This window comes from Camelina sativa, chromosome 16 (genome assembly GCF_000633955.1).
Source record: "Camelina sativa cultivar DH55 chromosome 16, Cs, whole genome shotgun sequence".
NCBI classification, from domain to species: Eukaryota; Viridiplantae; Streptophyta; class Magnoliopsida; order Brassicales; family Brassicaceae; genus Camelina; species Camelina sativa.
The window spans coordinates 15155502-15167797 of NC_025700.1; the positions used below are offsets into that span (position 1 = coordinate 15155502).

The 12296-nt window shown below is 32.5% G+C and overlaps 2 protein-coding genes across 5 annotated transcripts in view; one reads left to right on the forward strand and one right to left on the reverse strand.

Moving 5' to 3' along the window:
• On the reverse strand, positions 4407–6348 carry LOC104750643 (acyl-acyl carrier protein thioesterase ATL3, chloroplastic-like). The gene is made up of 5 exons (XM_010472467.2): positions 6151–6348; positions 5921–6021; positions 4961–5070; positions 4767–4862; positions 4407–4660 (listed from the first exon to the last, which is right to left on the reverse strand). Exons 1-5 carry the CDS (start codon positions 6297–6299, stop codon positions 4541–4543), a joined length of 576 nt encoding a protein of 191 aa, XP_010470769.1. The 5' UTR covers positions 6300–6348; the 3' UTR covers positions 4407–4540.
• LOC104750645 (endonuclease 2-like) overlaps positions 11615–12296 on the forward strand; it is a 2471-nt gene continuing 1789 nt past the window's right edge. For 2 of the 4 annotated variants that reach the window (XM_010472469.2, XM_010472471.2), the window contains exons 1-2: positions 11615–11818; positions 11899–12014. In XM_010472469.2, coding sequence (XP_010470771.1) covers positions 11639–11818; positions 11899–12014 — 296 coding nt within the window. In that variant the 5' untranslated portion in view covers positions 11615–11638. Of the gene's footprint in view, positions 11819–11898; positions 12287–12296 lie in introns of all 4 variants that reach the window. The other 2 variants (XM_019237463.1, XM_010472470.2) reach the window with 2 other exon arrangements.

The window sequence follows — 12296 nt, forward strand, 5'->3', positions numbered from 1 at the left end:
AAAATGTTCTCATGAAAACAACATTCCTAGATATAGAAATAGTATGTGACTCCAAATCTAGAACCTTATATCCTTTATAACCTGTAGGGTATACTAAGAAAACACATGATCTTGCTCTAGAATCAAACTTAGTTCTAGATTGGATATTAGTTGAAACATAACACAAACAACCAAAGTTCTTCAATAACGAGTAATCAAGTTCTTTTTGTAAAAGAAGTTCATAAGGACATTTATCTTTTAACAATGGTGAGGGTAGGCGATTAATCAAAAAAGCTGTAGTAAGGATACAATCACTCCAATAATGCAAAGGAACTCTATATTGAAACAGCAATGACCGAGCAACATTTAAAAGATGTTGATGCTTCCTTTCCACTACCTAGTTCTGTTGGGGTGTATAAGCACATGAGAAATAATGCAACATACCATGTTCTTTAATCAATTCTGTAAATGCCAATTCAGGAGCATTGTCAGATCTAATGGTTTTAAGTTTGCTTTTAAATTGAGTTTAAACTAATTGAATAAAAGCTGGAAAAGCAACGGAAACATCTTTCTTATTTTTAAGCATGTAAACCCAAGTTGTTCTTGTACAATCATTAACAATAGTAAGAAAGTATTTAAAACCCTCTATAGATTCAACCTGAAAGGGACTCCAAATATCCAAATGTATTAGATCAAACGGTTCATCACAAAGATTATTATGACACACATGTGCTAATCTTCTTTGCTTTGACAATGACTCGAAACAGACTCAAAAGGCTTTAAAGAAGGTATCTTACTAACAAGTTTTTGTAATACTATTGCAAAGGGATGACCTAGACGTTGGTGCCACACTTGTCCATCATCAAGTACAGAACACGAAAGAGCCTTAACAGAGGAACCATCTGCAGGTGTTGATGTAGAGAATGAAGTATTCTATGTCTCCAGAATGTAAAGATTGTGAAACAATCTACCCCTCCCAATCATCAAGTCCTAAGAAAGTTCCTGTAACAAACAGCAATGTTCAAAGAAATGAGCAGAACACTTTAAATTTTTAACTAAACAGCTTACACTAATCAAATTGAATTTGAAATCAGGAACATGCAAAACATTGTGCAATATCAGTTTATGTGTGATATGAATCGTGCCTATATGAGAAATGGAAACCCTAGTACCATTTGGCAATGTGACAGTGACACCAAAAACAGGTTTTAATTCTCTAAACATAGCTAGATCCGAACAAACATGAATTGAAGCACCAGAATGTATAATCTAAGCATTAGAAGGAAGAATTTGATGAAGAGAAGAAAGAATATGGTCTTGAAAGAAAAGATTATCGTTGCGATATCTAAGGCTAGTAAAATGAAAAGGAAATACTATACAAGAGGTAGAATTAGAAGCCATCAGACCATGATCCGTTATAGTAGCCATTGTACCAATGTTGGTTGATGAAGTAGCCGCAGGCTCTAAAACCAAACTCTGAGCTTTATATTGAGAAATCAATTGTTCTACCTATTGAGTAGTAAGATCTTGCATATTGATAACACTATTCACACCATTAGAAGTGTATTGAGGAAGTGCTAAACCATAATAACCACCATCAGTTACAGAATGTACGCAGTATCAGAAGCAGTACCATTATCCATAGGAGTCACAGCTTGGAAGGCTACATTATCCACTCGTGTAACAGGCTTGACTATCAACTACCTTTCATCTTGAGTTACCATGTTGAAAACTTCTTCAATAGAAGTAATCGGTTTAAGCATAAGTATGTGCCTCCTAATCTGATCATAACTCTCATTGAGACCCATAGAAACTTGGTCACCCTACTACGTTGCTGTAATTTCTCCCATTTGATAGCTGCTTCACACTCACAACGACCACAAGTACAAACATGGAGATCTACATAATTCTTATACTCCTCCCACAATGTCATCAAAGTCGTGTAATAGGTTGATATATCCATAGAACCTTGCTCTATCTTGCTTCATCTTTGTTCTGTAGCAAATACACGGGGCATCATCATGTTTAAAACGAGATACTAAACTCTTCCAAATACCTTCTGTTGTAGGTATAAACAACAAACTCTGCCCTATCTTCTTATCAACCGAATTCATCAACCAAGTGGAAACCATGTCGTTACATCTAGACCAAGCACCATAATCTCTATGATCATCAGATGGTTTAGGTATCTTACCAGTGATAAATCCCAACTTATTACGAACATTCAAAGCCATCCACATCGATTGTCTCCAAGAATGAAAGTCTGATGGATTAACCAATCGATCTGAGACTAAAACAAGTCCAGCATGATCCGCATCGATCTGAGACTAAAACAAGTCCAGCATGATCCGCACTATGAAGATTATATGGATTATCATATTGATCAGTCGGATAACGTTGTTCACCACCATTAGATGATCCCGGAGCTTGAGATTGTGTTAACAGAACTGTAGAATTTGTATTAGATCCCATTTTATGAATAGTAGAGTAAAAGATCAAAAGAAGAAGGAGACGCGATTAAAAGAAAACAAGATTCGTCGTCACCCAAGGTCAATGAAAAGAAATTAGAAGAATCATAAGTGCAAAAAAGGATTTCGGTGAACAATTCGCAAATCGCGATAGTGAAAGTTTGTACAAACTCTATCCAAGAGCAAATCGGAAAACTCATCTCCGATCAACAAAGAAGATAACGCATAAGCTTAACGAGACTCAATTAAAGTGCTCTGATACCATAACAAACTCCGATTAACAGGAGGAGATTCAAAAAGAAACAAATATCTGAGAAAAAACAAATTTTTTATTAACAAATTCTCAAACGAGATAATACAAAGCTTAATTCATTTATGATACTAAAACTCTGTTTATATAGTTAAGCTAATCAACTAATAGTAGACCGGACTTGGTTCACCATGTAGATTGAATCAGCAATAACCAAGCTGCATAACTGGTCCATCATATCTAATAAACGCATCGGTTTTATTCTGATTTTCTATTTTTTAAAAAAGTTTCTTAAATATTTGGTCATCATATGTGAACTTTAGAGCTGATTGCAAAAGTGAAGACTGTTTTCTCGTCGATCACATCTCGAGGTATACTGTTCTATGTGGGATATGGCTTAGCAGGTATAGAGAGGGATAGAGATTTTATTTTCCCTCTTTAATTTTTCCTCGTCGACTCGAGAATTAATCAGAGCTTTGTTTTTTGTGTTTAAGGTCCTATTATATTTGGGGATAAAGTAGCTCTACTTGAGGAGAGGCGGGAAAAGGTTAAATAAAATAAATAAAATGACATTGTATTGTACTGTCCCCATATTGCTATTGTTGCTTCATCTTAAATCATTTCTTGTTTTAATTTCAAGAGTGGAAGGAGATGTATGGGGAGGCCGCGGTTGCGGCAATAGGCGATGTGAGGGATATTGTTGTGCCTAGTGTAGGTGAAAGTGTTTACTCCTATCTAAAAGGTGATGCATCAGGTCTATGTGAAAGTCTTTACATCTATCTTAAAGGCAATGCAACAAGGTGGTGGTCTGGTCGAAAATACTAACTATCTTGAAGCTGCTTTGTATCCGGGGCCTTGTTTAAAATCCAAGGAAATTGCCTCTCTTTATGTTTAACGTATGAATTTTGAATTTGAAGTTTGGCTTATGGTAGTTAACACACTAAACTATGATGATCTACTTCCGATGCGTTTTACTTTTGTAATAATATATGATGTTGAGTTACTTTTTTTTTTTGCTCAAATCTGTTTGCGACTGTAAGAGAATCTAATTTTACGTGAATGAATGAATGAATGCGAAGCTTGGCTTTACCGCTTATGGGTTAACACCCTCAACCTATCAACTTTATGAACTTCCACTAGAGCAAACATGGTCAAAAGGGCAACAGAGACCCAATCACTTGATTCCTTCACGTAACTCAAACATTCATCCAGAAAAATTCAAAAACAGCATCCTGAGAGGTTGAATTCATACAAAACATGGACAAAACCTCGAACAACGAAGAAATGATCACCAATAAACTGTCCAGCAAAAAGATCCCAGGGCCCGAGTATATTATATATGACTTCCCAATGATTCTTACAGTATTACGTACGCTCGTTGCTAATGCTAATGCTAATGTGTTAGTGTATTACGTACACTCATCTTCATTTAGCTTCATTGTTAACCTGTCTTTGCTTGATGTAGATGTCTTTGGCTCCTTTGTCTTAAGTCAATCTTACTGATAAAGTTTTTCCTCTAAAGATTATGAACTTACGAGCCTCATGACTCAATGCAACATTTAGCGACATGAATTTTACATATAATATTTCGTTTATGTATTACGTATTCCTTTTTTACTATGATTTAATAATCTCTTTGTGTGTTTTTTTGTTTTCTCATGCGGCCGCTTGCTTCCTCACGTGCTGCATGTTCGTTGGCTTGTAACGGCGAGAGAAAAAAATCCAATGTTGCATTTTGTTTGCATTATCCGAAATATACATACAGATGTTTTATATTTATAAACAAATATGAGCCAATTGTACAGGCCCATTAAGTACGTTTAATTGGGCTGATGAGGGAAAATCAAACGTCATCGTCTTCACGTAGGAAGTGAACAAATTTAGAGCGTATACGAGATGGGATTCGAACCGGACGGTACTTGTTGTCAAGCCACACAGCTGTTCCTTTCGCCTCCAATATAGGCTGCGTTGTTTAATAGATATCATCATACCAAAAGAATTCACATTAGTAACTAAGTACAAAACAGAGCAACCAAAACACAAAAGGCTTAATAAGAATATTAACTAACCTCTTGATTTGGAAGTTTAAAGATGAAATGTTCGAAGTAAATACGCGCAGCAGATGTGCCTGATATCCTCGCTCTCACGACAAACTTGTCTCCGCTCTGTTCAAAGTGATGAAATGAATATACCATAACACATTGACATGGCATAATGTGTGAGGTACTAAAATTGAGGATAAGAGGGATATTATAACTATTACACGTAAAGGTGCAAGGAACTTCATTGTCAACTCTGAAATTGCCAAGGCTTCACCAGAACGCGCTACTTCGTCACAGTTGATACCAATACTCTCCAGAAACTCGTGGCGTCCTTTAGTTAGAAAGACATCAACAAGCAAATAGTTTGTAAGAATGGGATATAACTTATAAGTAGCACACACCTCAACTCTAACTACAGAACCATCCACTTCTCAAAATTTTCCGAAAATAAATACAAAACGCAAGACTCTAAACTTCACTAGCAAGATCATAACACATTTAATTCTTCCAACATATACAGAACATGTATGAAGTAACTATTGATCATACAGCCCGGAATCTGTCAAAAAGGCAAAGCTGAAACTCCTCTTTGACAATAGAAATGTACAAAATCTGACGCAGCAAGATTCCAAACCAGAAAGACTCTATAAACTTAGTAGCAAGATCTTGACACATTTATTCGTCAAGTATTCTTAAGTTCTACTTAAACCACATTCACAAATGTTACAATCAGACTGAGAAAGTAACTCTGATTATGCAGTCCACATTCTTTCAAGCATACAATCTTAAATTCCTCTTTGACCATAGCTATGTACACAATCACTACAAAACCGATTCACTAGCAAGCCTCTAAACTTAGTAGAAAGATCTTGATACAATTATCCTTCCAATACTCTCAAGTTCTACTCAACCACATTCACAATCACAAGTGTTCCAACTAGACTCATAAAAGGAGTAACTTTGATCATGTATTCCAGATTCCGTCAAGCACAACATCTGAAACTCCTCTTTGACACAATCTAAAGCAGCAACATTACAACTGAATTAAACTATTCAATCTTCTAGTAAGATCTTGTCACACTTATTCTTCCAATACTCTTGGAACTTCTACTCAACCACATTCACAAGAATCTAAACTTTCACAAGAATATAAAGCAGCAAAGTTAAAACTTAAAACTAACCATGTTGGCAGTAGTTTGCATAAACAGCATTGTTCACAACACCAAACTGATCCAATTCATAGTCACAAACTTTGAGCTCAACCTCATGGAACCCACTCATTCTGCAAATTACCGAAATTTTCAATTATGAATCAGAAAACATTCTCACTGATTTCAAGACCGATATTACACAATTACGCATCCAATTTCAGTAGAGAAGCAAATGTGAAACAAACTCGATGTGTGATTACCCTTTGCCTCCTTTGAGATCGAGAAATGCGAGAGGCTTGAAGGTCTTTGAGCTCCGGAGAGAAAGGATCAGCGGTCGTCTCCACGAATTGGGAAACATAAAAGACGTAGACGGAGTCGCCGGAGCCGCCGTGCCGGTCACCTGAAACATCTCTGGCTTTTCGAGAAAACCGATGTGAACTTTTTTTTTATTAATTTTATAACGCTGAACCAACCAAATTGGTTAACTTACGTAATCCCAATATATCTAACCGGTTTAATGCGTGGATTTAAGTGTTATTACTACATACTAGTATTAGACATGAGCATACGCACGGAATTTAAACTGTTGAAATCATAACACATTCTTAATCAGGTGCTATTTTGCTATATAATTTGTTTGATACAATTGTGACATATAGAGCAACCAAAGTTTTTAAGTTAAACCTCAAAAAAAAAAAAAAAAAAAAAAAAANAAAAAAAAAATTGTTACTACGCATGGGTACTGTTGGCTTTTATTAAAGATTTAAATTATTATTATTACTGGAAACTTATATCAAAGTGATAAAATTAAAATACAATCTAATATTTATAAATATATTTATTAACATTACTGCTTCAGTTATCCTTTATAACTATGCATAAAAAATTTAGTGTAAAATGAAATGTAAAATTGCATATATAAAACATATATATCAATGAAATATCCATGTGAGGAATATTAGAGCTTTGATCTTCCATTATTTTTCTATAAAAATTTAGATGTGATATATGAGTATAATTTAGAGGCATCTTCCAATTGAATAGATAAAATCCGAATTAATATGAATTCAAGAGAAAATGAACGAATATGAATTTTCTTTTAAGCAATTTACATTCCTAAAAAATATTAACTATAGATTTATATGACAACCAAAAAAAAGCAACGAAGGCCCTATTCGGTTCGAAGTCGCTGCGACACATTTAAGCGACTCAAAATTACAGGTCAAAACAAGCAAGAAAAATGGTAGAGATTAAAAAAAGATGTCGCAACGACTATTTTTTTCAGTGTTGCCGGTGTTACAGGTGTCGCTCAAAAACAAAACGACAGTAAAACTAATAAAAAAGAGTCGATGTGACTATTTTATAAAATTGTCGTTGTTAGTCTTCACAAGCTTGCATATCAAGTTACGTGTGTTTTTGTGTTGCTGATCGCCAAAGCACCGACCATGAAAAAAACATGGCCGAAGATACAGAGAAAAATAATAAAAAAAAATAGAGAAAGAGAAATACAATTAACTTAATTGAAATTAAATAGAAGAGGAATCAGTTATAAATCTGGAGGGTGTTAGTGGTGTAAAATTAGTGATATAAAGTGATTTACAGTTTTTTGTTTATAGACTTTTCTAGAATAATCACAATAAAAACAGTAAATAACATATTTGGTCTAGACTCTAGAGTTTTTCGTTTTGGGTAGGGGTGAGCATTTAAATTGAACCGAACCAAACCAAACCGAATTAACCGAACTCAAACCGTCCCAAACTTAAACCAAAATGTCCACCCCTAGTTTTGGGCTTGATATTGTCTATCATTGTTTCAGTTTTTTTTTTTTCTTTTTGATCCAATCGTAAAAGTAGGATATATATATATATATTGTCATCTTTCATCTTTTTCGAAGAAAATATATATGTACTAGAAAAAGACTCGTGTGATGTGCGGATTTAAAGTTTTATAAATTAAATTAAATTTAATAAAATATATTAAAATATGTTGTATGTTATTTATAAATTTTATTTTTGTTATAATATACTGATTTATATCCATTTACAAATCTTTTATGTAAATTGGTGACAGTTTGTCATGTAGGAAAGTTGTTAAAGGATGGGGACCAGGGTTCGAGGAACACCTGGCGCACCAATAACCTACTGGTGGATTTGGATGAATAGTTTCATTTCACGGTGAGGGGTTAGGATCGATGTCCTGCAGGGCCAGCTTCGGGCCTATGGGGGCAAGCTAGCGGTGGGCTAGTGGGGTTAACGGGATGGGTTGTCACAATAACCTTGCGCCCAACCTCCTCCACCTTCCTCTCTTGGGTAGATAACCTTATGTCCAACTTTCTCTACCATAGAGAGAACCTCGACTCTGCCTTCTCCTATGTGGAGAGAACATGTTCACATATTTTTGCTATCTCAAAATAGCTTGCTCCGACAACAAATTAAATTAAAAACCTTTTTCTAACATCACAAAATCTTTTGATAGTAACTAATGTTAAATTTCTCAATGTATTTGTGATAGTAAATATACCAAAGAGAAAGTAAAATAGTTGGCTTAATGTGTTTATATATTATATAATATACTAATCAATGATGTATCATCACAATAATGTATGACCGCCATGGAAAAAACCTCGGTTCCGCCCTCAACGCCTGTGGAGAGAACCTTGCGTCCAACCTCCTCCACCATGGAGAGAACCTTGGTTCCACCTTTCTCCCTTGGGGAGATAATCTTGCGTCCAACCTCCTCCACCATGGAGAGAACCTTGGCTCCACCTCTGACAAAAAAATAAGTATATTTTGGTGACGTATGTGACCAAATCAATTCTTTTAAACTTTTTCGCAGACCAGGGTGTTAGAGTCTTTGAGCTCCTATGGATCTATCAACAACAATTTATTTTTTTCCAATCTATCTATCTATGTTTGTTGTACGCTTGTGTTTGATTAGCAAACTAATTGGCATAATTAAAGAAACAATCGAAAATTATAAGCATAATAATATATGAATCTCAAATAGTTCAAAGATGAAAATATAAATTAAATAAAACAATCTAACAGTACTACAATAAATTTTAAAATACAGTAGTAGAAAAAGAAGACACATATATTAATCTTTTTTGGGTCAACATATTAATCTTACCTATTCCCAACTGAAAAAGGAAAAAGTAGGAGAAAATTTTGGTTTTAAAAAATAAGAAAAAATTACCTTCCCATTAATTTTTTCTCCCAATTAAACAAAGTTGAAAACTTTGTTTTTGAATAAATTATTTAAATATGAAACGATCTATGTTTATATAGAAGTGAATATTTATGAAATTTAGAATTAATAATTAACTGTATATTTTCTTTTATCCCTTTTTCTATTTTTTTTGTAGAATTAATAACTTAAAATTAAAAAAGTAAATAATATTATAGTTTCGAATTTTATGAAATATATATATATATATATATATATAATCTCCTTATAATTATTTAGAAAAACTTGTATCTTTTTTTTATAAATAATTTTTTTATTTTGTAATCAAATTCTTTCTATTAAATATTAACTTTTACATATGTTAAAATCTAACATTGATAACTTGACACATGTCAAAATCTTGTTAATGGCTAACTTTCAAAACCCAACTTTATATAATAACATATTTATATTTACATAGGGATTCTAAGAAAATATTATCTTGTAATCTTAGTTTTTGCATTGTAGAGGAGAGAAATTTATTATTTTATAGTATTTATTGATTTATCAAATATAAATTTATAGAGATTTTACTATATATTAAAACTTAAAAGATAATTTTGTGCTTACGTGACAAGCCCCATATTATACTCCCATATTTTATTTTATTTTATATTTAAATTTATCTATCTTTTTCGTCAAACATTTTTTTTTTCCAATTACTACTTATTCCTATTTTATTAAACCGATTTGCCAAATACACATAATATATTTTGATTTGATATGTAAAATTACCAAATTAAAATATTTTAGTTTTCTTTATTGCCAAATTTAGATACTTAGAACTTTTCAATATATTAATTATATTATTTTTAATTAGAAAATTGTATGACCAAAATATTTCAACTATTGATTGGCATTTACACATAAAAAGTAGAAAATAATTTAAATTTCTTTATAAATAGCTAATAAACAAATTATGTGTTATCTAATTAGATGAATTATTGATATAGTTGAACCATTGTGTGATTTTTTGTGTGATTTTAGTACATTGAAAACAAACAACAAAATTTCATATAATAGTAATTTTTATATTTAAATTTGAATATTATGATTTGACACTTTCCAAAATACAGCCAACTACTAAACCACAACAAAACTTAATGCCCAATTTATCATTTATTCATAATACATAAATTACATGTATTAATCTTCATAGAATAATATTTTAATTAATTTCAAATACACAATTTAACTTGTGCATAATAATCTTTTTTACTTAGTAATAAATAATAATATATAATTACGTCTGATACTTTCTTAAATTATAAAAAAAAAATTGTTTTTACCTCAGAAAAGATTTATTAATAAATCTCAAATTTTGTTTTGTTTACACCCCTAAATCAGGACAGATACTGTTTAGTGTTTACATAATTTTACAAAGCATTCATTAGACATCCAAAGTCCATGTGGTGAATTATCAATGAGAGTTATATAAATAACATGATATCAAATAAATCGTGGTAATTGCGGATAATAAAATATTAGATATAAAAATTCATATGAATATCATGTTATTCAAAATCAAAGAAACAAAATATACTAGTTCATTTATAAATTCACATAAGATAAATGAATTTCATCTTGTTTTTAGGATTGAAGGACTTAGGCAACTAGCGGAATAATTTTTGTAACTCAGTGTTAACCATGGCTTAAGATGTGCTCGTTTCATGGTCCTAGCCTCACAATTGATTCATATCGTTTTGTGATAGTGTCTCATGATCCTAATAATATTCATATGAATATGTTATTCAAAATCAAACAAACAAAATAAGGAGTATTTATTGGTTCATTTATCAATTCACATAAGATTTGGAAAATAATCCATTAAAATCAGATCTTTTGATTTTGAAATAACATAAAATTTATGTCTTTATATTTTTCACATCTAAATCCATGAAAATATGGATTTAAAAATCCAACGATATATCACTAAGTCCTAGAACAATATAAATTTTAACTATAAATGATAAAACCAAAAATACATTGTTTTGTATATATTTTATATAAAAGCGTTGATTCCGTAACATAACTTTGCTTGAATTTTCAAATACATAAAAATTCATGAATCCATATTTGCACCCATATTTTTATTTTACAAATAAAGGGTATGAGTTTAACGATGTGGTCACTGTGGTGCATATTTTCTTGTGATTCACTTTTTTTGTTGTACTGGGATTTTGGACTACCATTATTTACAAACAGTTATACATTGATCACAGATCCAACCGAAACAAATCCAAGAAAACATACGTTTTCAAGTGAATCCATTTGATTTCACACACGATTCATTTCCTAAACAGGAAGGGAAAAAAAAAGACAGAACAAAAAAAAAAATACCGTATCTACCAAATCAATATACCCATCTCTTTCTTTTGACATTCAAAAGATTTCACACACTTGGTCAAAAGTAAAAATAAAAAGTTGCTTTCATTTCACACACACAACACATTAATATCTGGATTTACTTCCTTATACGTCTCTATTCTTCATCAGCATATATATACAAGAGTCAAGAGCCAAATGAATACCCACCCATCTCATAGAAAAATAACAACACATATTTCAAAGAACTCTGAAATGGCAAACCAAAGAGGGCTACATGTAGTGATGATGATCATCACTGTTTGGCTTCTTTATGGAGCACCTAACACCCATGGCTGGGGGAAAGAAGGTCATGAAATCATCTGTAAAATCGCACAGGTTTTGATTTTTAGTCTTCTTCCCTCCTTTAGTTTTGATTCAAAATAATGTAAATACTAACAAGTTAAGGAGAAGAACAGACTAGATTGGATGAAACTGCAGCGAAGGCGGTGAAAGAGCTGTTACCTGAATCTGCAAAAGGGGATTTGTCGAGCTTGTGTTTATGGGCTGATCGTGTCAAGTTTAGATACCACTGGTCTTCTCCTCTTCACTACATCAACACTCCTGATGTATGTTCCTACCAATACAATAGTGAGTTTTCCATAAGACCCTTTTCATATAAAACTACAAAAAACATAGGTGAGAAGGTTCCAAAACCACAGTTTCTAATGGATTTTGTCTTTCTCCGGTCTCAAGGGGACTGCAAGGATGAAGATGGAGAGAAAGGAAGATGTGTTGCAGGAGCCATTTACAATTACACCACACAGCTTCTTTCCTACAACACTGCAGCTTCATCCAAGTCACAATGTAGTACCAA

What these genes read in the sequence shown, in the direction of transcription:
- LOC104750643 (XM_010472467.2), bottom strand. Translation starts at nt 6,299, where the DNA reads ATGTTTCAGGTGACCGGCACGGCGGCTCCGGCGACTCCGTCTACGTCT. An exon ending in GATCTCAAAGGAGGCAAAGG is followed by an intron (nt 6,022 to 6,150) that starts GTAATCACACAT and finishes GGTAATTTGCAG; the next exon opens with AATGAGTGGGTTCCATGAGG. An exon ending in TTAAACTTCCAAATCAAGAG is followed by an intron (nt 4,661 to 4,766) that starts GTTAGTTAATAT and finishes TAAACAACGCAG; the next exon opens with CCTATATTGGAGGCGAAAGG.